The 25,505-nt window shown below is 53.4% G+C and overlaps 1 protein-coding gene across 1 annotated transcript; it reads left to right on the top strand.

Moving 5' to 3' along the window:
- Nucleotides 1-2,462: 2,462 nt before the first annotated feature.
- Kcnk18 (potassium two pore domain channel subfamily K member 18) lies at nt 2,463-12,648 on the top strand. Its single transcript, XM_076834360.1, has 3 exons — nt 2,463-2,685; nt 5,129-5,257; nt 11,846-12,648. Exons 1-3 carry the CDS (start codon nt 2,463-2,465, stop codon nt 12,646-12,648), a joined length of 1,155 nt encoding a protein of 384 aa, XP_076690475.1.
- Nucleotides 12,649-25,505: the final 12,857 nt, after the last annotated feature.

Below are 25,505 nucleotides of genomic sequence, written 5' to 3'. Positions count from 1 at the left end.
TCAGGACAGAAGGGAGGGAGGGAAGAAGAAAGAAAGGAGGAAGAGGGGGAGGGAGGAAGGCCGGATGAGGAAGGCATGCATCTTCACATCCCAGTTCCATCCCTCTGTGACCCAGGAGCCCACGCTTCACAGGAGCACCACGAGGAGGGTTTGTGCCTTGAGGGTCCGCAGAGCCCTTTGAATGAGTGGAGGGACAGCTCCTCCCCACACCCTGGCCCTGCTGGGCTCTGGGTGACTTATACATAGGCATTCCTCCTCAGCTTGGGGACTGGAGACTCATACAAAGCAGGTATAGGGATATGGTGTGGCCCCTCCTGCTGAGAGCCATTAGCCAAGTAGGTATGACAATTTCCTTGCCAGCGTACCCCATGTTGCTTAGAGGAAGGACTCGTGGATATGGACTTGCCTTGGACATTTTGCAGTGACATTGCATGTAAGGTGACCTTGCTCAAGGACCAGGGCGGATCCGGGTTTAGGGTGATCAGGGTTTAGGGCTCTCCTTGGGTTTAGGGTGGTTCCAGGTTTAAGGTGTACCCTGCTGGGAATAGGACGTATCCTGCTGCCTCAGGCGTGCCCGCTCCTGGAGTTCCCATTGAGTTCTCCCGGGATTCAGAGAGTATTTGGGATCCAGAACGTGGAACTTGGCAGAGAACGTGGATTGCCTCAGAACGTGTTTGTAGAGGGCCGGTGTGAGTTCGGGAATAAAGAATTGCCGTTTGAATCTACAAAGCTGTGAGTGGCTCGTGATTTTGTGCCCAGTCAGACTTCGGCACCCTCCTCCCTCTCTCCAAATGCCTTCCCTCTGCAGGAGGCTTCAGGAATCGGGATTCCTTTAACCACCATCATCATGACCTTAGCACACAGCCGGGCACATTGTAAGTGTTAGCCAGAGCCGCCAGGAATCTGGGCCCCCTGACAGCTATGAGTCTCCGACCTCTCCCTCTGGCTTCCTGAGCAGGGTGGGCAGGCTCCGCAGCACCCCATGGACCTGCAAGGTCAGCAACCACCTTTGGGGGAAGATCACTGGATAAGGATGTCTCAGCGGTTGATCACGGGGGCTGGGTCCACCTGCTGCAGCGGTCTTGAGGCAGAATTCAAAAAGAAACTTCCAGTCCAGCAGAGCCCGGAGCTTGGGGTGGAAGGCAGTGGGGGCCTGCACTTGTGCCTCTTTCAATTTGACATAGAGGCAATAAACTGCACTGCTCCCCTGCTGCGCTGAGGACGGAGAAAGCCCCATCTCCAAGCCTGGAAGGCACCAGTTGCCCTGTGCACCCCCCTCCACCCCATCTGCACCCAGCCTCCTTCGTGAGGTCCTGTCAGAGGTCTCTGCAGGCCCAGGTATTGTTTTCATCTAGAAAGTTTTTTGGTTTTTGTTTTACCTCACACCTGCGCTCCATTCCGTGTAGATTCCTGGTGAGGTATGAGGTCTGGTCAAGGTTTTCCCCCTTCCTTTCCCAGCGCATGGAAACATCGAGTCTTGCTCTGAGTGAGCAGGAGGCATTCACCCATTCCTCCCTCCCTTACAGACGAGTGAGGAAAGGGACCAATAACTAGACCTACACATGATAAAGGCCCCTGGAAACTGGCACCCTGGCTGCGCTGTTATCACTGCCTGTCTGGGAGACCAGGCACACTAGGCCAGGGTGTCACAGACAACCCTCAGGAAGGATGACAGTTCCTTGACAAAACACAAAAAAAATGGGTTTGTGCCGCAGTCTCTGGCTGGGCACAAATCACGAGCCTCCGCACAGCTTCTAGATTCAAACAGCAATTCTTTATTCCCGAACTCACATCGGCCTTCTACAAACACGTTCTGGGGAAATCCACGTTCTTTGCCCAAATCCACCACTCCTGGGCTTCTGTCTCCCAAAATATACTGTCTGACCCTAAGAACTCAAGAGGAAGTCAGGCAGCAGGATACGCCCTATTCTAAACGGGGAACACCCTAATCTCCTATTATGCTAAACCGGGGACACCCTAAACACGGATCCGCCCTGGTCCTTGAGCAAGGTCACCTTTCAGAGTCCTTCCACTAGACAGCATGGGAGTACGCTGGCAAGGAAATTGTCATACCTACTTGGCTGATGGCTCCCAGCAGGTTTGGTACTTAGAAGTGGAAACTGTGGTTTCAGGATGGCAAAGGCCAAACAAAGCCGAAGACAATACCCATGTCGCCCTTCCAAAGCCCCTGCCAGCAGCTCCAGGCTACCCAGGAGGATCCCTAGAAACTTGGGGGTGGGGCGGCCAGCAGGAGCGCCCGCCTGTCAGTAATTCCCACACAGCAAGACGGGCTCCGACGACTGCTTCCCGACTTCCTGGGGGAAGCCACACACCATGCACTTAGTGCTGGAGCCTGGCCATTCTCCTGCCACTCCCACCGTCCGCCCCCTGGCGGGGCCTGGATGCTCCAGCCTCCTCCCCAGGCTCCTCCTGCTCTTCCCTGTCCTGCATGCTCTAGGAGGATGGAGGCCGAGGGGCCGCCCCAGGCCAGGAGGTGCTGCCCAGAGGCCATGGGGAAGCTCTTCCCTGGCCTCTGCTTCCTCTGCTGCTTGGTGACCTATGCACTGGTAGGTGCTGCGCTCTTCTCTGCCATTGAGGGCAGCCCAGTCCTGAGACCAGAAGATGAAGAGGTGTTCAAGGCCTTCCTGCACAAGTTGTGTGACATCCTGGAATGCAATGGGACAGGTAGGTGCCTCCCCTGGGCGGGGCAGCCTTCCCCCCTGGGTGAAGACAGCTCCCTGGGAGCAGGCTGGGTCTGGGAGCTGTTGCCCGTGTCCTCCCAATTCCTGAGCGACTTTAGGCAAAAGACTTCTCTCTGAGCCTCCAGTTTCTCCCTTGGAAGTTGGGAGATTAATAGATTCTCCGGGTGCTGCAAAGAATGTGGGAAGAACACTGAGTCTCCTATGGATGCTCTGCAAGGGCTGCTCCCAGCTCCACCCAGCCTCCCAGGCTTTGGGGAGGAGGATGCCTGGAGATGTGGTGGTCTGGGCTGGAGGCGGGCAGAGGTGGAGTGGGGGCTTCCTCTGCAGCTCCTCAGAATAATGGCAGCCTGACCTAAGATTTTTTCCTGGGACTGGAATTCAAGGAATCATCCAAACTGGGCTTGGATCCCTAGGATGAGCCAGCAGCCTGCCCGACTCTCCCATTTCCAGTTTCAAAGGCCTTGCTTACTGTGGGATTGGGGAGGGGAGGGGTCACGAGGAGAACCTGGGGGCCGTCTCTGGCACCTGTTGCCATCCCAGCTTTGCCTGTCTCCTGGAGAGACGGGAGACCTGCCACAGTTTGAGACCTGCCAATCACAGGGACCCTGTGGGAGGCACAGCAGCTCAGGGACAGGAAGCCTCTGGAAGACAGACACACTTTACAGGTGTTCTCTCCCCTTGTGCAGAATCTCTTGTTTCTACTCTTGTTCCCCAAAGGAAGCTTACAGAGGTGTATTCAACAGAGCAAGAGAAAACAAGAAAGAGTAAATAAGTTCAAGACAAAGGAAGAGCAGGCTGTAGAGGCCAGGGCAGGAGCAGGGTGCAGGAGCTTCTGCCTCCCTCCCCGGGAGCCGCCCTCAGCCCTGGGCTCTCTGCCCCTCCCACGGCTGGCCTTGATTTGGGAGCAGGTGCTTTGGCTGGTCCAAGTGGGAAGCATCCCCTCTGTGGAGGGCCCTGCTCCCTTGCAGACAGACGTAGGCCTACCCTGTGTACTGGGAAATGCCATGGCCCCTGCTGGACACTTGGAGTCACCACAAGCACTAGACTCCAGCAAGTTCAAGGCTCTCCTAACCAGCCCACACATCAGAATTACTCAGGGAGCCTATTCTTAGGCTCTTTCTCAAACTCACTCAAACAGGATCTCCAAGGGTGGCTGGAAACCTTATTTTTAAAAGGTTTTCCCAGTGATTCCCAGGCACAGCAAGAGCTAGGAACACAGAACTGGCCCAGCTTCATTTTGTACTGATTTTCATTGGATATTAAAATACTCCATAAGTGAAGACCCTGGGCTAATCCCATTTCACACAGTGTCCCTCTAAAACCTCCTGAGAATCCCTTACACTGGGTATGATTGTCCCTCACCTTTTAAATTTTTATTTATTTATCCATTTCCGTTGTTGCTGGGCCTTTATTCTTTATTTATATGTGGTGCTGAGAATGGACCCAGTGCCTCACATCTTCCAGGCAAGCGCTCTACCACTGAGCCCCAGCCCCAGCCCATGAATGGTCCCCCTTTTATAGATCAGGAAACTGGGGCACTGGGAGGTTAAACAACTTGTTCAAGTCCACAAACTAGAAAAAAGGAGCCAGGGATTCAGCCCCAGGCACCTGGACTCCAGAGTCTGGACCTGTCACTGCCGTGTGGTGCTGCCTCTCACATGGGAGGCTGAGGCTGAGAGCCTCCTGTCCTTGGCCATGGCCACAGAAGTGGTAGAATCTGCGCTGAGCCTGGAACCCAGGGGTGGTGACTCCTGGGCGGGTGCCGGTCAGCTGGTGCTCAAGTCCTCCACGGGCCATTCTTTTCGGACAGTACCTCTCGTGGCATCTTCTGAGTCCCAAAGCCCACTGGCTGCCTAGGTCCACAGAATTACCCAGGAACCACTCCATGAAGCCAGGGTTGCCACCCTGCCCTCTTGGCCCAGGGGCCAATGCAGGGGACCCTAGGCTTCCCAGCCCATAAGGGAGGGCACCTGGTGCCAGAGAACCCAGTATGATCACCAAAGCCCATCAGGCTCCAGGGTGAGCGGTGTAATTTGCATCAGGATTCGGCTGAGTGTCCAGAGAGCATTTTGGTCTCAGGTCTCACGTGTCCAACAGACAGAGCAAGAAGGTTTTGTCCCTCTTTGAATGGTGAAAGGAAGGGAGGTTCTGGAAGTTAAGGAAGCTCCCCGAGGCTGCCAAGCAGTCCCAGCAGGCACAGGGCTGTCTCTTAGGGCTCCTCTCACGGGGCTGTGTGGCTCTCTGCTCCCCACAGGGTCCAGGAACAGGACCTGAGGAGAAGAAACGGTCTAAAGGCAAGCAGGAGGGCCCGAGGGCCAAGCTTTGGTGTTAAGTGGGGACCACAGGACAGGGTTGCCGGTCCCTGTGCTTGGGCAGTGCTGTCTTGAAGGGCAGTGCCCTTGCCTCACTCTCCTCTCTCTCTCCAGCTGCGGAAGGCAAGACACAGCACCTGCGGAAACACCTGAAGAGCATGAACCCCGAGTGGTTGCACCAGCCGGAAGACTGGACCTTCCTGAGCGCGCTCTTCTTCTGCTGCACGGTGTTTAGCACTGTGGGTGAGTGCGGAAGCAAGGGCGGGCCTGCGGAGAAGGCTCAGCCACAAGCCACAGCCTACCTGCAGAGAGACTGGGGAGAACCAGGAAAGAGGGAGGCAAGGTGGGGGAACCCCTCCAGGCTCAGGAGGGCACTAACCAAAGCCCAAAAGCACAAGGAGTATCAGGAGCAGAAGGAGATTAAGTCACAGAGGGAAGAGCCAGAGGGAGGCTGACCACTGGGCTCAGGACGGTGGGCTGACCCTCAGGCAGTTAAGTGACGGCAGGCTTGGGGAGGGTGGTGAGGATGGGGGTCCCGGTACAGAGGTGTTGAGCAAGGGGGCAGTGGAGGGTGAGTCCCCAGTGCCTCCAAATGGAGAGGCCCAGCCCTACTGGAAATGTGGTCCTGAGGACCCTGGGGGGCAGGGAGGAGACAGGGCTGGAGCACTGGGTTTCAGAGTCTCCTACACCTAGATGGCAGCTGCTTCCTTGGGAATGGAGCAGAGCACTAGAGATGGGTGCCAGCCTGGTGGCAGGGGCTCTGTGGGCCTGGCAGGAACTCAGTCCCAGAAGCGAGGGGCTGGGAATGTCCCCTTCCACAGCTGAAGGAGCACTGGTCAGAGAGTGCTCAAGGCCACCAGGTCAGAGGCAGGACTGAGATCAAGTCCCCTGCTGCCGTTCTAGAGCACCCACAGCTCACGGACCCCATAAAGGAGAGACAGGCCATAGAGAGCATCAACAGAGGAGATGCTCCAGGTGAGCCGAGGGCCAGAGGCACAGACACAGTTCGTCACCCCTGGTCAGGAACTTGGATTGGTCTAATGCTGGCTCTTCAGCCTCAGCCCTGTGGCCACCTGCTCTGGACAATTCTCTGTTGGAGGGGCAGCTGCCCACTGAGGGGGCTGAGCTGCATCTCCACCTCCCCCTGACCCACCCACTGTGGCTACCTGGAATGTCTCTAGATGTTTCCAGAGGCCCCTTTTGAGAGGCACAGATTGTTTAGAGGTCCTCAGAGTGTGGCCCTGCACCACAGCCTCAGTGGCCCTGGGGAACTTCTTAGCAATGCAGATTATCCTCAGGCCCATCCTAGACCCGCTGAGCCAGAAGCTACAGGCAGGGGCCAGTCACTCATTCCTGATGAGCTCTCCATGATTCTGGGGCCCCCCACCATTGGGGAAGCACCAGCCTGCACTTCGGGGTCTCAGCCTGCTGCAGGCTGCAACCACCCTGCTACCTTTCCCAAACTCCCAGGCTGGGCCCTGCCCCAGACCCATCGGGCCAGAATCTTTCCAGAAGAAGCCCAGGCGTCAGTATCTCTCAGAGCGCTCCAGGCGGTCCCAGGGGAGCCGAGGCTGAGCATCTCTGGTCTGGTGGAATGCATTAGCTTGCTCTAGGTCTCAGGAAAGCCAGGCCACTACCCAGCGTCTGAGTCAATTAGGACCCCGGGCTGCACAGTAATCACAGCTGTGGAAGGATGTTGGAGAGGTTCCACGCTGGAATCAATAACGTGTTCAAAGGACCCTCTGAGAATACTGCTTCCTGCCCTGGATCTCTGGGCCACCTGAGAAGCACCTGGCCTTGATGCTGAGAAAGGGCAGCTGACAACTGTGAGGCGGGTTTGTCCACAGCCATGGCCAGCTGGATGGACCCCTTGCCACAGAGAGGAAAGTGCTGGGGCAGTGAAGTACTCAGAGTGCAGAGCCCTGAGTGTGCTGGGACGTCGGAGTGCATTGCGGGAAACGGCGTGGTTCTCCATTATGCAGGGCAGCATCCGGTAACTTGGTAGTTAACACCTTGCTTTGGGGGTTCCTGTGCTCTGAGCCTCGCCTCCTTGGACAGGCTCTGGGGGGCAGCACATCTTCTGCAGTTCCTCTCTGTCTCCGAGGCAGCCACAAAGGCTCTTTGCTTAGAGCTCAGCAAACCCCCCCTTGCCAGGAGAGCCTCTGGCTGGGCAGGAGCATAGGCAAGGTCCTCAGGCCCAGGGTGCAGACCCTCGTTGGCTGTGGGCTGTGTGACCAGACTTCTCTGCTGCTTGTCCACTGAATGCTGGTCATAGTGCAGATTGCCAGCCTTCGTTTGGCTGTGGGGGGGATTTGGACTCTAAGAGCACTTTTTAGGTCTTTTCAAGAAATGTTAGGACCTTTCCTTTAAGTCAAGTGAATGCAACCCGGGACCCTGTCTGGGAGCTGGGGATTACCAGTTGCTACTAGAGCCTCTCTGACCTCTGCAGGGGTGCAGGAGAGCTGGGGGCTGTGCCCCTCTGGAAAGTGAGCTGGCTTCTGTTTGTGGTTCCACTTAACCAGCACTGACATCCCTGAGGACTGCTGGCTCCGTGGGCCCATGCCAGGCGTGGGCACAGGAATCTATGCTGGCACCCCAGGCCTGGACTCCAGCCAGGTCTCATGGCTCAGGCTTGTGGGCTCCTGTCCAGGAGAGCTTCAGAGACCCCAAAGGATCAGGCCACCTCTGTCTGCTCTTCCTGGTGTCCCAACCCCACCCACACCTGCCTGGTGTAAAGCAGATGCTCAGTGAATGTGCTCATTCAACCATTGTTTATTGAAGTGCCAGGCACTGTCCTTGGCACAGTGTGGGTGTCCAGGGACAAAACAGACAAAAGTCAATACTCAGATGGTGACGCTGAGTGGGTCAGATAGTTAAAAGGAAAGGGACAAGGAGGGGACAAAGCCTGCCGTGGGCAGGGAGAGAAGAACCCCAAGGAGGTGGCATGGGAACAGGTTTGAGGGTGAGGGAACAGGCCTGCGGGTATGCTGAGTGGAAAGGTTTTAGGCCAAGTGAACACAAGTGCAAAGGTCCTGGGGTGGGAGCCCGCCTCCTGGTGTGAGGAGCTGTAAACCCATCATCGTGGCTGGAGCAGAGGCCGTGAGGGGAGAGTGGAGATGAAGTGGGGGACACAGGGCTTCTTGGCCGTGTGAACACTGGCTTCTGCCCTGAGTGACATGGGCAGGGGAGGGTGGCCATCAGAGCCAGCCTCCATTTGCAAGGAGTTTAATGTCTAAAAGAAAGAGTGAATTTTCCACCCTCTCCATCGTCCCCACTGGGTGCCCATCAAGACGCACTTCAAGGAAGAGGAGGGTGGTGACGTGTTGCTTCCCCCTGGCTTCCCCGGAGCTGCAGGTGGCTTTGGGTCTGAAGCCTCTATTGTGTGTCCAGCCTCCTCTGCATGAGCAGCTGGCCTCCTGGCTGTGGTAGAGGTGTCCAGAGGACAAACGTCCTGTCCCACTGACCAGCATCTTGCAAAACCTCCTGCTGCCAGGCGCACAGTGTGTTCTGCCCACCTCCTGTGGAGGCTCCCTCATGGGGTCCTGAGAAGCTCAAGAGTCAAGGTCTCTTGCTTTCTAATGTCCCTCTGGGCTGGGCGCTGTCTCAAGCACTTGACACATAATGAGTGAGTGTCCCCCACCCCCGGTGCTGGGTACTAGGTACTGTCCCCAAGGGAACTGAGGTGGCATGCTGTAGAGTCCTTGGCCAAGGTCACAGAGCGCTGGCCCCCCAGCAATGTGTCAGGCCTCCTGTCTGTCCCAAGACACTGCCCCGTCTCCGTGTTTCTGGATGCCACGTGCAGAATCCTCCCAGGGTGGGGAATTGCCAGCATGCCCACCCTGCCGCTCAGCATTCAGGGGGCGCCTGCTGCATGCACTGGTCCCCAGCTCCTTTCTGACAACCAGACTCCTCACTGTCCCCTTGCTGCTGAGGTCTCTGACACACCTCTGTCTAGCAGTCCCTCCTGCCTGTCCTGATCCCACAGGGCCCAGCCCCGCCCGCTCTGGACAGCCTGGTGCTGAAGCCTCCCACCATCCCCCTGAACCACCGCCCAGGCCCTGGCCAGCCCCCGGGGGTGCAGCAGGTGCTCTTCTCAGGTGCAGCTGGGACGGTGCCCCTTCCTGTGGCTGCTCTAGGACCCCCCCCCCCCCCCCGGGGCCACTAAAACCAGAGACCTGTCCTCTCTGGAGGTCTGGGGCCAGCAGCTCTGAACCAGCTGCTCTGATGGAGAACTCCAGGAGGGAGGGAGGGGCTCTCCAGGGTCAGGGAGGCGCCTCCCTGCCTGGCCCATCCTCAGGTGGCCCAGCTGACCTTGAGGTGTGCCTGAGGCACTGCAGGCTCTGCCTCTGAGGTCACAGGGCCCCCCTCCCCCCGGGGTTGAAGCCCCTCTGCCTTTCCTGCTACAGAGGCTTCTCAGGGCACTTAGGTTCCCAGGAGGCCCAGGCTGCTCTCCCTCATCATCCTCACTGCCCTGGGAAAGCCCCGCCCCATCCAAGCAGGTGGGAGGAGTCCACTCCAGGACTGAGCCTGAGATTATCTGGAGGGTCTTCCCCACCCTCCATAATGATCAAAACACCGCCACTTCTCTCCTGTGAGCCCTCAGGCCCTGCCAACTCCACAGACTCTCAGCGTGTGTCCACTGTCCAGCGTCCTAGTCTACTGGCCACACTGGCCTTCTCTCAGCCTCTCACACAGGGTACCAGCTTCACCCTGGGTGACAAGTTTGTGGGAAATTAGAAAGCAGCGTCCCCTCTGGGCAGACACAGCCTTGTGCCCTGTGCCCTGAGCTCACAGCTTGGCCTGTGGGCGAGGCTGGATCCAAGCACCCAACTCCCTCATGGATGGCAGTGCACCCACTGCCTCACCACACCACAGACCCACCCCAGGGCCTCTGCACATGCTGCTGCCCCTTCTGAAAATGGCAATCCTTGGTCATCCTTCCAGTCTCCACTCAAGTCCCCTCACCAAGAAACCTATCTGAGCCTAAATCTAGACTGGTGCCTAGAGAAGTTGGCACTTGCACTTCCTGCCATTGATCCCCATCTGCAATGAATCCTGGCAGGTGTGCTATTGACTACCATCTGCCTCCCATGATCCAAATGCTCAGCAAGATTGCCTGCCACGCCGACTTGGCCAACAGCATGTGCCTGCTGCATGCAGTAAGCACCCAATGTGCACTGAATGATGCGTGCACTCATGGAACCAACCCAGCACCAAGGGGTGCCACTCTGGAACCAGCCAGAGCAGTGTGGAGGCTTAGGACCCATGAAAATGGACGAGACCCCCAGAGGGCCACCCCTTCTACCCTCACGGTGTCCTGGAGGGTAGGGGTCCCGGATGCCACCTGCTCCTGGAAGGCAGAGCCAGAGGCCCGTTCACCCCTGGGAGCTGCAGTCCTGTGGAGGCTGGCGCCCAGCCAGCCTGGGAATTGCTTCAAATTAATTTGCATAATTGGGCTGCATGTTGGTGTATTAATCAGGCTTTATGGCACCGGGCTCTGAGCACAGGCACCGAGCAGCAGAGCTGTTCCCTCTGCCTGTCGAGACCATCCACGCTGGCCGTCCCGAGGACCCAGGCCCCGTGCTGGAGGTGGACGTCTGTCTGCTCCTGTCCTCTGCAGTGTGCCCTTTCTGAAGGCAGAAAGACCATGTCCCGTGTGGTGACCCCTGGCCGTCCCTCCCTCAGCCCCGGTGGTCAGTGCTCTCGGGTGACGAGGACCTGGTCTGACCCTGGGAGCAGGCCGGGCCTGGAGCACCCTGTGCGCTGCAGTCCCCACTCCACCCTTCGTCACAGGTGTGCCCTTGGCCAGTGGCTTCCTTCCCTGGGCCTCAGTTTCCCCTCCTGAGGGTGGAGATAGGACCCCGTGAAGCTCTGTAGACCCCGCTGCATGCAGCCCTCGGCTTTCCAGGGCCAGGACCCAGGACCATCAGTGGCCCACTGTGGGGCAGGCCCCAGCCTCATGACGTCCTTCCAGCTGGTCCCTCCCTGTGTAGGGACTGTCCCCACGTTTTACAGACATGAAACCTGGAAAGCCAGCAGTCAGGTAATGGCGTAGCAAGGGTCAGGGCTGGGACCTGAGCCAGGCTGTGGCTTCTGCACCCTGGGGGCTCAGAGCTTCCCTGTCACTGGGGCACTTCCTGCTCCTCTGCGGGGCTCCGTGGGCAGCAGCTGCATTGGTTCTGTCCTCCATCCTGCTCTTGGCCCAGCACCGCGCACACTGCTGTGCACACCGATGGCGTTTAGCGAGTGCCCATTTCCAGACACAGAGGGTGGGCCAGACCGTCAGGGGGACAAGGGTGGCTTCTTAGAGCCAGAGTCTCTGGAGGGAGGAGAGGTGGTGGGTTGCGTGGCAAAGTGTCTGTTCCTCTCCTGAGCTCTTCTTGCCCTTCCAGGGAGCAGACCACCCCTTATGGAGACCCTCAGAGACAGCCACAGGGCATGATGGGGGTCATCTCCCCCAACCATGGGCTGCCCCTGGACAAGGCCATTGGAGGCAGGAATCTGGATGAGTGCTTCCTCATCCTTAGGAGGAGAGGGCCCTCCCTCTGTCCCCCCCTCCAAGGCAGGCACAATACCCAGCAGGTGGCCAAGGCTTTGAGCAGCATATCTTAATTTCCTTCATTCCTTCCTGTTTGGTGCTGGGACTTGAACCCTGGCTCTGTGCATGCTAAGCCCACACCCAATCCCTGGGCTCTCCTGTGGGTATAGATGAATTGGACACATTGTAAACATCAGGCCAAGGAGAGGAGATGGGCGGGGGTGTCTTGAAAGATTATCGGGGGGGGGGGTGTTGGGGACAGAAATGAACCCAGGCTCCATCGTCTTTTTCAGGTTATGGCCAAATCTACCCTGTCACCAAGCCTGGCAAGTACCTGTGCATGCTCTATGCCCTCTTTGGGATCCCCCTGATGTTCCTGGTTCTCACAGACATAGGGGACATCCTGGCAACCATCCTGTCCAAGTCCTACAATCAGTTCCGAAAACTCCCTTTCTTCCCTTGCGCCCCCTCTGAGTGGTGCCCTGGACTGCGCTGCAGGAGGAAGCCCATCGCCAAGCCAGGGGTGGCCTCTGTCCCTCGGATCATCATCAGCGCTGAAGATCCCCGTGGCCCCAAGTCAGGCAAGTGCCCCTCAGACCCAGGCAGCCACGCAGAGCTGTTCAAGAGTCTTCTCTTTGCACAAGAGAAAGAGAACCTGCTGGCCCTGGCCCCGCGGACCATGGAGAGGAGCAACTCGTGTCCAGAGCTGGCGCTGGGGAGGCTGTCCGCCTCCATCCTCAGCAACCTGGACGAGGTGGGGTGCCAGGTGGAGAGGCTGGACGTCCCCCTCCCTGTCATCGCCCTGGTGGTCCTGGCCTACATCTCCTGTGCTGCCGCCATCCTCCCCATCTGGGAGACCAACCTGAACTTCGAGAGCGCCTTCTACTTCTGCTTCATCACACTGACCACCATCGGCTTTGGGGACACCAAGTTGGACCACCCGACCTTCTTCCTGTTCTTCTCCCTGTACATCATCATCGGGATGGAGATCCTGTGCATCGCCTTCAAGCTGATGCAAAACAGGCTCCTGCACGTGTACAGGGACGGCCTGCTGTGCCTGGCCACAGGGAGGTGCTGCCACCTGACTAGGAAGTGAGGGCTCCCTCCTCCTCAGAGACACAGGTGGGGAACTGGCTTCTCTCCTCATTTGGGGGTAGTGTGGTTTGAGCAGTGACACTGAAGCCTGTCATCGAGACCTTGGTGCTGGGAGACAAGCCCTGCATGAAGGCTGAATTTGGCCTTGGAGCCCTTCAAAATCCACTACAAGCCCTTCATTTCCTCACCCCAAGTGCAGGTAATCTCTTGTGCACATTTTTACAAAACACCGCCATATGCAGAGGAAAGTACCGAGGGTCTCACTGGTTTCCTGTGACCCAAGATTATCTACCTTCGTCATTAGAATTGTACTTTCAGCCATGTAAACCTTCCTGAGCTGCTCCTGACCGTCACTGGGAGGGCACAGGGAGCCTAGCAACCCCCTCTCTCCAATGACTGCATCAGTGCATGTAGGAGCAGTCCTGTCCCGCCCCTGATGCCACTTGGTGGCAAGGTCACTTGTGTGCACGGGGGCTGGGACATGTCCTGATTGCTAGAATCTATGTGGACCACTTCTCTAATTGCATGTGATGGTGTCCCCCGAGTGGGCCATCTGTGTAGCCTGGTGCCCTCATGGGTGGGTGGACACACAGTCCCAGTTCCTCTGGGAGAGGGGGTGGGGGACACATGAATTCACTGCCCTGTGCATGGATGCTATACGTGCCCTGTCCTTACATCCTGTTGGGAGAGCTCCCTTTGCCTCCCTTTGTGCTCCATCTCTGGTCACTAAAGTGTGGGTATGTGACAGGTCATCTGCAAGTGACAAGGACCAAATGCTTCCCTGTGTAGCACTCAATGACCAAAGGGAGCTGGTGGCGATGCAGTGCCCTGCTCTACTGCCCCTGCCTGGGGTCACTCTGGGTGCTGTATGCTGTCCCCTTCTCTCAGGGGACATGAGCCTCCAGTGCTCCTTGACACACTGTCCACTGGCCTCCTTCATCTCCTGGTTTGGCTTCTTCCTCTACAGGGACTTTTGCTGATCTCCTCCCTAAGAAATGACTCGCAAAATAATCTTTGTGTCAGAGTGAGTCCTGGGGACAACTGGGCAGCAGGAGAGCTGGTGGTGGCACCTGTGGGCTCCTGTCCTGGATGTTTCCCTCCTTGGCTACTAGAAACATCTCCTGACTGCATCCTCAACCGAGTCTTCAGCCTCCTCCTGGGTCCTGTGCCACAGTCAGTGAGCCCCTGGGGAATGGTGGAGGAAGCCGCTGGGCAGGACCCAGGGGAGAACCGGGAGGATCCTTAGAAAGCAAAGGAAGGCCCTGGCTTCCCGGTCTCTGCTCAGTCTCAGGTTCTGCCCAGCGTCGAGCACCAGCTCTCAGAGGGGTCTTCCATTCTGACCTTCCCCTTCTTCCCCACAACTATCAGACTTTCTGTCCCTCCAGCCCCTGAGGACCTAGTTCAGGCCACAGAACAGGCAAAGCAGAACCAGGAACCATCAAAGACTCAGAGCACCACCAGTTGAATTTGGGGGGCAGTCCCAGGTGCCGGGCTTTTGGAAATTTCTCCACATCCCTCCAAGCACATTAGCACAACTGAGATGAGGCAAAGCCCCTGGAACCCTAAGGCCATCAAGACTGGCCACCCAAGTGGGAGCACTTGGTGGGGCCCAGGGGCTATTGGAAGTTTAGCTGCACACACATCCGTGGGCTGCTGGCCATTGTCCAGGCTCAGGGCATCCAAAGATGGCCAGGGGCATCCTCAGAACCCTGGAAGTCACTTCCTGACAGGCTGGGGGAGCCCTCAGCCAGTCCCTTCCTGAGGCATGGCAAGTCCTCTTCCTATGCAAACATGGACCTGAGGCTGCACGCTATGCAAATCAAAGTCCTGCCCATTTGCTTGTTTCATTTGCTAGTCAGACTTCTTCCATGGCTCTGAGGACAAGGCCCAGGGTGACATCCTGCCCATTTCTGGCCCGCCTCCTATGCCTGCCTCTTGGGCTATTCCTGTGCAGGAAGGTGAATTCCTTCCTCCATCTGAGCCCTGGACTCACACTGACACCTGGGGATCAAGGGCTTCAGGTGCCTGGCCCCTTCCTCATCTTAGCCCAGCTGCTGTAACCAGCTGCTGTGACCTCAGGGCGCCATTGCCACAGTTTACTTCTCCTGGTTCTGGAGACTGGATGTGTGACGACAGAGCCAGCAGGGCCGGGTCGTGTGAGGTCCTCTTCCTGGTGTGTGCACACACAGGGGGATCTCAGGTCACTTTACTTCCTCTTGCTTGGTTAACATTTGCAAAAGAGATGCAATTTAAAATGAGCACCCAGAATAGACAAAGTCTCAACAATATGAAAACAAATAACCATAGTCCATCAGGATACAGACACAGCATCTGAACACATGCGTCACCAAAGCTCACCTCCTGTTCTCCTGAGTGCACTAGTCCCATCCTCAGGGCTCCACCCTGATGACCTCTCCCCATGCATTGCCTCCCAGAGGCCCCACCTTCGCTGGCACTTAGACCTAGGACTCCTGGGGGACACAAGCTCTCAGTCCATAGCAACTCCCAAGACTCAGATGCCAGTGGTCTGGGGTGTGTCTGGACTTGGGGTTTTCAAAGATCCCCAGGTGGTCCCAATGTGTGGCCAGCACTGAGCAGCAGGGCAGAAGCTGCTTTCTCAACCTGAAATGCCCGTCTCCCCTCTGGGGTGGAGGAAGACTTGCCTCGAGGCTCCCTCCACCTGTGATCCCTCCAGCTAGTGACCTGGGCTCCCGGAGTGGTCACTCTTGTGCCCCCATCCTCCAACTGCATCCATGTTACAGGACTGGAATGGGGTGCTTGCCTTTTGTGTCCTCTCCAAACTCTGAGCCCAAATAAAACCACCATGTTTCTCTCATTGTTCTCTCTCCTTTTAATCCTCCCACCCCCACTTTGCTGGGTCAGCTGGGGATGGGACTCTGCATGGTCCTTAGGGACCAAGACAGCAGCCTCCATTTTCTGCACACCTGCCCTGTGCCTCATCCCGCTCTCAATCCTTTGTGCAGCATCTCAGCCCATGCTCTTGGCAGCACTGGGTTAGGTCCAATGGTCTGCATTCTAGAGATGAGAAAACTGAGGCCAAGCAGCCAGCATTCACACCCAGGCCTAGTCTGACTCTAAGTCAGTGGTCAGTGGACCAGCAGCACCAGCACCTGGGAACTGTGAGAAGCAGATTCTCAGTTTCCACCTGAGACCTGCTGAAGCCCAAGGCTGGATCTTAGCACGCCCTTCAGGTGAATCTGATGCTTCAATCAGGTTTGAAACCATTGCAATAACCACCCACCATCTCCCTGTGGGAACAGTGATGGGGACAGCAGCCTGAGGAAAGGTAAGAGGTGGGATTCCAGTGTGGGAAGGGATGCTACAGGGCAGGGCCTCTGGGCAGTGAGGCCTCCCAGGACTGGAATCCTTCAGTCCCCCAGGGTGCCATTCCTGCTCATTTGCAAAGTCTGGGCCTCTCCTGGTGTGGAGGAGGCTGCTTCTTGCAGGGTGGGGAGGAGGGGATTAGGGCCCCACTTGGGGATCCTCTCAGCTGTCCTGCAGGACCCAGCTCTACCAGACCAGCCTCCTGAATTAGTAAAAGGCGAAAGATTTATACTACCTGAAGAGAAACCAGAGTATCAGTCTCCTGAATTAGGAGGTCCAGAAGGTGCCCAGCCACTCCTGGTCTCTGGAGGAGGGGCCGTCACCTGCTGGGTGGTCACCTGCTGTGTTGCTACTCTGGGGAAATGCCCTCTTCCCTCCTGCAGCTCATTTCTGCCCTCCCTGTGCCTGGATCAAAGCTTTGGTGGCATGCAGTGCCATGGCAGCGGTGAAGTGTTGGGCCAGTTGTCTGCCAGCCTGGCAAGAGGTATTGCTAGCACCACCTTTTTTAAAAAAGAAGAAAGGAAGTTCAGGGGCTAAGTGATAAGTTCAAAGTGACAGCCAAAGGGATGGGTCGAGGGTGATGAAGGGAGCCCCTCCGGGAGGCCCGATGGGGGCACACCAGGGGCGGTGCCAGCGGGCTCTGGGGAGAAGAGCAGTCAGCATCGGTGTTCAGCTGGGCGCCAACCCGCAGAGTCCCAGGTGTGTGAGGTGCTGAGGATCCTCTGGGGCACCATCCTCTTCCCCTGGGCTCCACAGCAGCAGGTGCGGCTTGGACAGCGGCGGACCTGCGCTTCCCCGTCGATGCCGCCAGGTGGCGCCGCCAGACCGCGAGGACCCGGCTCTCTGGGCCAGTCAGAGGTGCCTCTGGGCCTCCAGGTGCCTCCCAGGAAGGGAACACAGGGAGGGGATGCTTCTCGCCTTGTCCCCAGAGAAGAGGAACCTCTGATGTGCCCCACCTGCTGATGACCCCTGGCAGAAGTCGGCTTCTGGGTGTGTCCTGAGGACTGCCTGGGACAGCCCTCATGGTCTTGCTGCCCTCTGAGGTTTGGGAGTCCTGCCTTGTCACCAAAGGTGACCAGCAGGAGGTGACCTGGTGTTCTGGGACACTGGCCTGTGGGCTGCTGCCCCAGCTTGGGAGGGCGCCTGGCCAGCGGGGAGAGAAGGAACCAGACCGCCATGAGGGCTCCTTTACTCCCTGCCTCCCACCCGCGAGCCACCTTGCCACCACCGCCCACCATAGCTGTGTGTGCATGGCTCTCGGTGATTCACCCTTGCCCTGGCACGTGCTGGCCCGTGATGGGTCCTCGGTGAACACCTGTTGCTCACAGGAACCCCTCCCCATTCCCTGGGGAAGATCCATGTTGGTGTTTGGGTCCAAGCCTTTGCCCCTGAGGGCTTGTGCCAGACCACTGGGCTGAACCTGCCCAGAACTGCTGGAACCTTCCCTGGCCGGTCCCCTCCCAGATTTGGAGGGGGGCCTGGGCCAAGCCTTAAAAGGCCCCAGCTGAGAGGAAGGACCAGAGACTGCTGAGTCCCTTTAGGAGCCATAGAGGGCAGCGGTGGGTTCCCAGGAAGCTGATCTAGCTTAAACCCCAGAGTCCCTTGCTTGCTTGGGACCTCCTGTGGACAGGAGGAGCTCCCATCTTGACTTGGTGTGGTGGAATGGTTTTGAATTTGTAGTGTTGTGATGTTTTTCACATTCTACATATTTTTCTACACAAGCAATTTTGAATGAATAGTTTTGCATCTTGTACTTAGAGAGCCCTGAATTGCATAGGCATTCCCAAACCCTGCTCCCCACCCCTCTGGCCAAGAGGTGTCCATCAGAAGGAAATGCTGTGCCCCTTACACCAGCCTCCTGCTGATCCTGCAGTCCTTGCCAAGGTCCTCCCCAGATGAAGGTCCAGCTACCATCCCACCAGGCACCAGGTCCCTGCTGCCACATCAGCCATCCACCTGCACAAACATAACCTAAGGGTTGAGTCACAAATTGGCAAGAGCCTGAAAATGGGCTTGACATGAACACACCAAAAGCCCATGCCCAGTGGGAGTGTTTCGGGTTTGTTGAGTTCTCAGGCTATCACAATCAAATAAACACAGGACTGGGATGGGAGCAAGAGTCTTGATTGGGGACTACCTGCTGGAGTGGAAGGGACATCAACATTGACCAAGACAGAGTGAAGCTTGATCTCTCAACAAAGAAGGGAGCTGGGTTAGTTCTGTGGTAGTGGTAGGCTACAGTTTAAGAATATTTATTGGCATTAGGTGCATTTCCAAAAGCGTTTTCTTCTCCTGGTGGTATGCACTTTAACCAGGAGGGAATGCAGTCTGCTGATCTTTGTCCTGGGGGATGAGTTACTGCAGCTGTTCGGAGAACACACTGGTGGGAGTGGAGGAAAACACTGTTCACTTGAGTAACAAGCTGAGGGACTCAGGGGTTTGCTGTTTCAGTGACTCCTCAGTGGTTTGATCCTTGGTGCAGAGAGCTCTCATGGAGGCTGGATCCTGGTTTTAATGATGTAACTGACTGCTGAGGCCAACCAGACTGAGATGGTGGGGAGCAGGGGGTGACCTGATCACAGAACATGGCAGATGGGACTTCCACCTCCCAACTATAACAACTCTGAATAAGTAATCCCCAGCTCAGTCCATGATTGAACAGAGGTCCTTTACACTCACCTTATCTGGCAACAATAGGGAGAAGGAATCTTACTGATGTCAGATGTCATCTAAAGGTACCATAGGTCTTTTATGCTTAATGCTCAGTATGCAGCAAAAAAAAATTAATAGACAGGAGAATATAGTTGAATTTAATTGAGAGGGGCCCACAGATGAGCCCGATGTAGAGTTAGCAAACAAGGGCCTTGAAATAACTTTATATCAATTAAAAATCAAGTAAATATTTTAAGAGTTAAAAATAACTATAAGTGATAAGTAAAAGAAAACAAAAAGATTGACAAATGTTTGAATAAATGATTCTATCAGAATTTGTAAGTCTATAAAAGACAATCAAAAGGATATTCTGGATTTCATACATAAAATAGATGACTTCTGAGGCCAACAGAAGCCACAGACTGGGAGTAAATGTGTCCAAAAGACATACCTGGTAGAGGGCTGTTAACCAAAACATGCAAAGGAAACATAGCACTCAACCATGAGAAAAACAACAGCCTGGTTTCAGAATGGGCAAAAGATCTGAATAGATGTCTCTCCAGGGAAGAAATACAGGTAGCAAGTAAGTAGAAGAAAAGATGCTCCCCAACATGTATCATGAGGAATTGCAAAATAAAACAAGAAGATAACACCACACACCTGTTAGAATGGCTAAAACACTAACAGCCTGGTTAGAGTCTGGAACAAGAACTCCCCTTCATTACTAGTGGGAAGACCAAACGGTACAACCACTTTGGAAAACGGTCTGGCGTTTTCTCAAAAAACCGAAACACGCTCTTGCCATATAAGCCAGCAGTCATACTCTTTTTGGTGTTTACTCAGATGAGTTGAAAACTCATGTCCACATACAAACCTGCAGACAGATATTCATAGCAACTTTATTCAGTTGCCAAACCTAGAAGCCTACCAAGATGCCCTTCAGTAGGTGATGGATAGATAAACTGTGGTACATCCAGACAACAAAATATTGTTTGGCACTAAAAATCAGCTATCTAACCTTGAAATACGTATTACCAAGTAAAAGAGGCCAATCTGAAAAGCTTCATGCTACATTGCCCCCAACTACAAGACCTTCTAGAAAAGGCAAAATTATGGACACAATAAAAAGATCAGTGGTTTCCAGGGGAATGGGAGGGGGGGATGGGTAGGCAGAACAGACAGGATTTTTAATGAAACTATTTTGTATATGCTCATGGTAGATATATATCATTATTCACTTCTCCAAACTCATAGACTCTACAACACCATGAGCCATGGTGCTTCAATTGATAACGATGCACCAGTGTAGAATGAACCTGTCACTGATGTACCATGTGGTGTGGAAAGTTTATAGTGGGGAAGGGTGCCTGAAGGGGAGACAGGAGTGTAGACAAACACTCTAGGCTGAACTGTGCTATAAGCCCAAAATTGCTCTGAAAAGATGAAATATATATATATATATATATATATATATATATATATATATATATATACACATAAACACACATATAGTAGTAAATGGACATAATAACTTTATTTTATTTATTTACTTATGTGGTGCTGAGGATCAAACCCAGTGTCTCACATGTGCTAAGCAAGCGCTCTACCACTGAGTCACAACTCCAGCCCCAAATGAAGCCTATTAAAAAAAAAAAAAGTCTTGTTACATGAGTTTGACTGAAGACTAAGCACAGTAGAAGAGAGAATTAGTGAACTCAGATCTAGTTCATAAGTCCAGTGGAGATGCATTAAAAAGATTGACCCTCACACCCAAAAAGAGACAAGTTACATGAAGTAATTTTTTTTCTAAACTGGACAGCAGGCAACCAAGGACAGTGATCCTGAGAGAGGGGAGACCTAGGATTGCCCAGCTCCCTGCCGCACAGCATCTAGGTGTGGCAGGGCTGGGGAACTGTGTCAGAGCTGAGTGGATCTCCAGAGTTGAACAGAAAGAACCAAGAATCTGCGGAGACCAAGACAGCTAGCCCTGCCACACGGGAGACCACCAGGGGGAAGGGGGTTTTGAGGTGGGTGGTGAGGATACAGCCCAAAATAGGTGTCTCATAAATGTTTGTTTTCCTCAAAGTTTTGCATTCTGAAAGGCACCTTCCAAAGAGGCAAACTTTCTGTTTTTTGGGGGGGAGGTAGGGGAGTACAGGGTATTGAACTCGGGGGCACTAGACCACTGAGCCACATCCCCAGCCCCATGTAAGGAACGGTGGAAAAGCTCTGTAAACTCAACAAGCCCAAACAACCGTTTTATTAGCAGGACCTTAGCGAAGGTTGGGAGAGGGGGAGGGGGAGGGGGAGGGGGAGGGGGAGGGCTGTGAACAGGGTGTTGATATTTATGGGCTTAACACAGGATGAGGAGGAGCAGGGCTAGTGGGCTGCTACTTCTTCATTGGCCAAGAGTTCGTGCCACTTCAGGGATTGGAGGTGCGCCATTCAAAGTTTGCGCCATTCACAGGGATTGGAGGTGACAGTTTGCACGCCATTCAGTGCATCATGGACCTGAGCTCCCGGAAGAGAAGCGCTCCGGGCGCCATCTTTACCAACACCCTGTTTTATATTTTATTTAGATTCAGGGTCTCACTGAGTTGCTTAGCGCCTCACTTTTGCTGAGAATGGCTTTGAACTCACAATCCTCCTGCCTCAGTCTCTGGAAGCCACTGGGATTACAGGTGTGTGCCACTGAGCCCCGGCTAAGACAGATGGATTTCTGATGTCTCTGTCCCCTAGTAGAAATGACCCTTCCCAACAGAGGGTGGCCAGTCCTGGGGTGGCCATGAGACTGATACGCCAGTTATTGGTGACAAGTCCTGCTTCCCCACATGTTGAAGTCTGAACATTAGAGAAGCACGCCAAGGCAGGCATATGAAGCAGGTTTATTTAAAAAGGGGTCAAGAGACTTCTCCTGGGAGGGAGAAGGGGCCCATAGCTGGTACCTTGGTATCTCAAGAAGCGAGGTGTTCTGCCCTTCTTATGTGTCCTAGGCTTCCTTTGTTCTCCGCCCTCTTCCCCCTGATCTTTCTTCTTCCTGCTTACCTGACTAGGTCCAGGAATGCTTGATGGGGTGGCCCAAAGGTGGGACACAGGTGGGCTGAAGGGGGAAGGGCAGGATGCAGCAGCCAAGGACACATTAATTAACAACTTCATAACTCCTTATAAGGAGGGGCAATTCCTGGGGCAGGTTACCTTGGCAACAGGTTGGAGCAGGGGCAGGTTCTAGGTAAGGGTGGAGGAAGGGCTCTGGAGGAATTCACATTTCAATCCCTCAGGGGACAGTGTCCAACTTCCCAGACTCACTCAAAATTGACCTCCTTGATCTTACCTGACTTGATTTACCTCTCTATACTGACTGCCTGTCTAATTCTGGTTTCCATACCAGAGAGTCCACTGGCTGAGCCAGACTTGGACATGTGCATTCCTCTGACCCTGCAGAAGAGGGCTGGTATGCCAGTTAATTGTGTCTACCAAGGAAACATGCAGTTGCATTGAAATCCCTGTGCAACTTAGATTCATTCTTCCCCAAGATCTGAATTTTTAATGCTTTTATCTTAGGGGAAGTCATTCGAAAGCTCAGCAGAAGTTCAAACACCACAAAGGGCACACACCCTGCGGCTCATTTCTCCAACCTGTTGCCCATTTCTGAGAATGTTCCTTGCAATGCATAATTTACGCCCTGTACTAGATGCCCATTTCTTAAGAGGCTAAGGTCAAAAGAGCCTGGAGTCTTCCATTGAGTGGTGGTGGGGGGGGGGGGATGACAACTGTCTAACTGAAAATATTTCACAGTGCAAAGCTTACACATCAAGATCCTGTGCAGTTCTAATAAAACGTAACTATGGCAGAGAAAAGGTAAAATACGCATTTAAAGTAACAGCTAAGAAGCTTCTCTAGGGATGGTGGGGAAGATCAGCGCTCCTAGTTCTAGGCTCCTGGCTGGGGCCTGATACCCCTGGACATGAGCCTCTCTGAGGGTCAAGATGGCGGCTGCAGGAAGGCTGCTTCCCCTTTGCCTTGGGGCTTGGAATCCAAGCCACAGGAAGTACTGCTTCTCAGCAGGTGGGTGAAAAAGGGCATTCCCTAAAATTCAATACTGGTTAGTCAGAATGTGCTGGAGACTGAGAAATCTGGAGCCATCTAGAGGTGGCCAAGCTGCAGCTGCTGCTGCTGTGGGAGCCTGGAGATCAGAGCAAACACTGTCACCCTGTCCCAGCAAGTGCCCGCCTGGCGGCCTAGGGTGTACCTAGAGGCAGAGCAGGCACAGGAGGGATTGTGCCAGGGGGATTCAAGTGAGAAACGCCCAGGGGAACCCCTTGGGCTTCTCCTGTGAGTCTGGCAGGTGTGACCAGCTGAAGCGCTGGGAGTGCTCTAGAGGCGAAGGCTGGGAAGGTGGCGTCCCTGGCAGCAGAGTGTGTGGAGCTCCTGCCCCTTGAGTAGAATTCCTGGGAGGCTCCTGAGATCCAGGCCCTGGGGCTTGTGATCCAGTCTCTCCAGAGCAGACAGGACCCAATAAAGCCCCTGAGGCTGATTAGAGCTAAATCCCACCTGAACTCCCCCAGAACTGCCCCAGCCCCACCCTGGGAGTGCACCAATCTGGTCCCAGAAGACAAACTCCAGCTTCCTGTCCCATCCTACCTCATTCTGCTGAGAAGGGAAGCTGAGAATTATTTCAACCAGCTTTGATCTTAGGCCGCTCCAACTGGCAGCTTAGAGAGCCACACAAAAGAGGAAGCAGTTAACAATACCCAGCCCTTTCTCACACTCAGTCCACAGCTTAGGAAGAAAGAAAGACAGGTGGGCATAGACAGTGACCTTCTCTTCTCATGGACTATTTTGACAACCTCAGTGGAAATGATTCCTTCATTTTTCATTAAGAATCTTTTTCCTTTTGTGTGTGTGTGTTTTGCTGTGCTGATTGGCTCATGGACACATACACATAAACATATTTGCTTCTTTTTTTTCTCACCTTTACCATCTTTTTAATGTAGTTATTTTTCCTTACCTTGACTTTTGAGGGTCAGGGGTTTTAGTTTATATATTTTGGTTTGGTTTTGTATTCTTTTGTTTCTCTCTTCTCCTGATAATAGAAAATTCTGTTGTTCTCTTTTCTTCTCCCCCTTTACTTTATTCATCCTACTTTCTCTCCTACTTCCTTACAGCAATCACCTGCTACATCTCTGCTGCATCTCTCTGTTCACTTCTTAACATTGTAAACTCTTTTCTACCTTCCCATTCACATTTTGTTTTCACTTAATTAACTGTATTTTTACCATCTTTTAGAACTGATTGGTTTATATAACTTCTACCCCCACCATTGATGCTTTTGCAGTTATTACTGCTGTGGATGACGTAGTTGACATCTGTTGTTTGCTTTAATGCCGAATCTGGTTTATGGTTACTTATTGTTTTTGCTATTGGAGCAATTGCCAACCCCACCATTTCTAGGTTTTGTTTTTTTGCTTGTTTGTTTTTGTAGCAGTTCACATTGTAGATGTCATAGTAGAAACCAGGTGTTTATTTTCATATTGTATGTTGTTTGCATTGGTAGTTGCTATTGCTTGTTTTCCCCTATTCTGTGAGGTTCTGGGAAAATACAGGGATACTACAGGTTCACAGGGTAGTGACTCTGCTTCTGAACTAAACTCGCCCAAAAGACAGCACACCTTGCTCCACCACAAATTAATGATCAGCTATATTTTAATACAAAAATTAGAAGAAATAAAAACTCAAACTAATGACCAGGCTCCAAATAGAAATGGCTAGGGGTGGGCCCCCAGATCCCACCTACGAACATCACTGCAAAAACAGAGAAATAACACAAAGACTGTGGACACCAACCTACAAGGGGGTCTCAATCCAGATCACTCCAGGACACTTGGGCAAGTGAAAACTGTTCCTTAAAAAGGGGACCACACAAAAGAGCAGAAGAGATCTCTCTCCCAACAGATGCATAAAACCCAACATAGGAATACAAGAAATATGAAAAGAAAAGTTAACATGACACCTCCTAAAGTTCATGATTCAGAATCACAAAGATACTGAAGTGAATGAAATATCAGATAAAGAGCTCAAAAGAATCATTGTGAAAATGATCAATTGATTCCAAGAAAACAGAAAAACTACTAAGAAATTGAGGTAGTCAGTATAGGAAATGATTGAGAAATTCAATACAGAGGTAGAAATATTGAAAAAGAATTGGGGCTGGGGATGTGGCTCAAGTGGTAGCGCACTCGCCTGGCATGCGTGAGGCACTGGGTTCGATTCTCAGCACCACGTAAAAATAAAAATAAAGATATTGGGTCCACTTAAAACTAAAAAATAAAATATTAAAAAATTTTTTAAAAGATGTAGCAATACAAACTATCAAAATTTAAAAAAAAAAAAAGAACCAAACAGAAATCTTGGAAATGAAAGTCACAATAAATTGAATACAATGTTTAGTTAAAGTCTAATAGAGTAGACCTTGCTGAAGTCAGAATCTTAGAGCTGGAACACAAAGTGGTCAGCCTTGAACATTCAGACAGCATTAAAGAGAAGAAAATAAGCAACCATGATCAGAATATACAAGAACTCTGGGACAACTTTAACAGAATACATTTAAGAATCATTGGAATTGAGAAGAGCTGTGAGATGCAGGTTAATGGAATGGATAACCTCTTCAGGGAATTAATAACAAAAAAAATTCTAAACCTTTAGAATGAGATGGACATTCAGATACAAGAAATATTCAGAACTCAAAATAGACAATATCAAAAAAGAACTTCTCCGTGACGCATTATAATTAAAACGCCTGACATACAGAACAATGATAGAATTTTAAAAGCCTCAAGAGAAAAACATCAGGTCATATTTAGA

Source organism: Callospermophilus lateralis, chromosome 15 (genome assembly GCF_048772815.1).
Source record: "Callospermophilus lateralis isolate mCalLat2 chromosome 15, mCalLat2.hap1, whole genome shotgun sequence".
Lineage (NCBI taxonomy): Eukaryota > Metazoa > Chordata > Mammalia > Rodentia > Sciuridae > Callospermophilus > Callospermophilus lateralis.
This window is presented reverse-complemented; position numbering and strand designations above follow the sequence as displayed.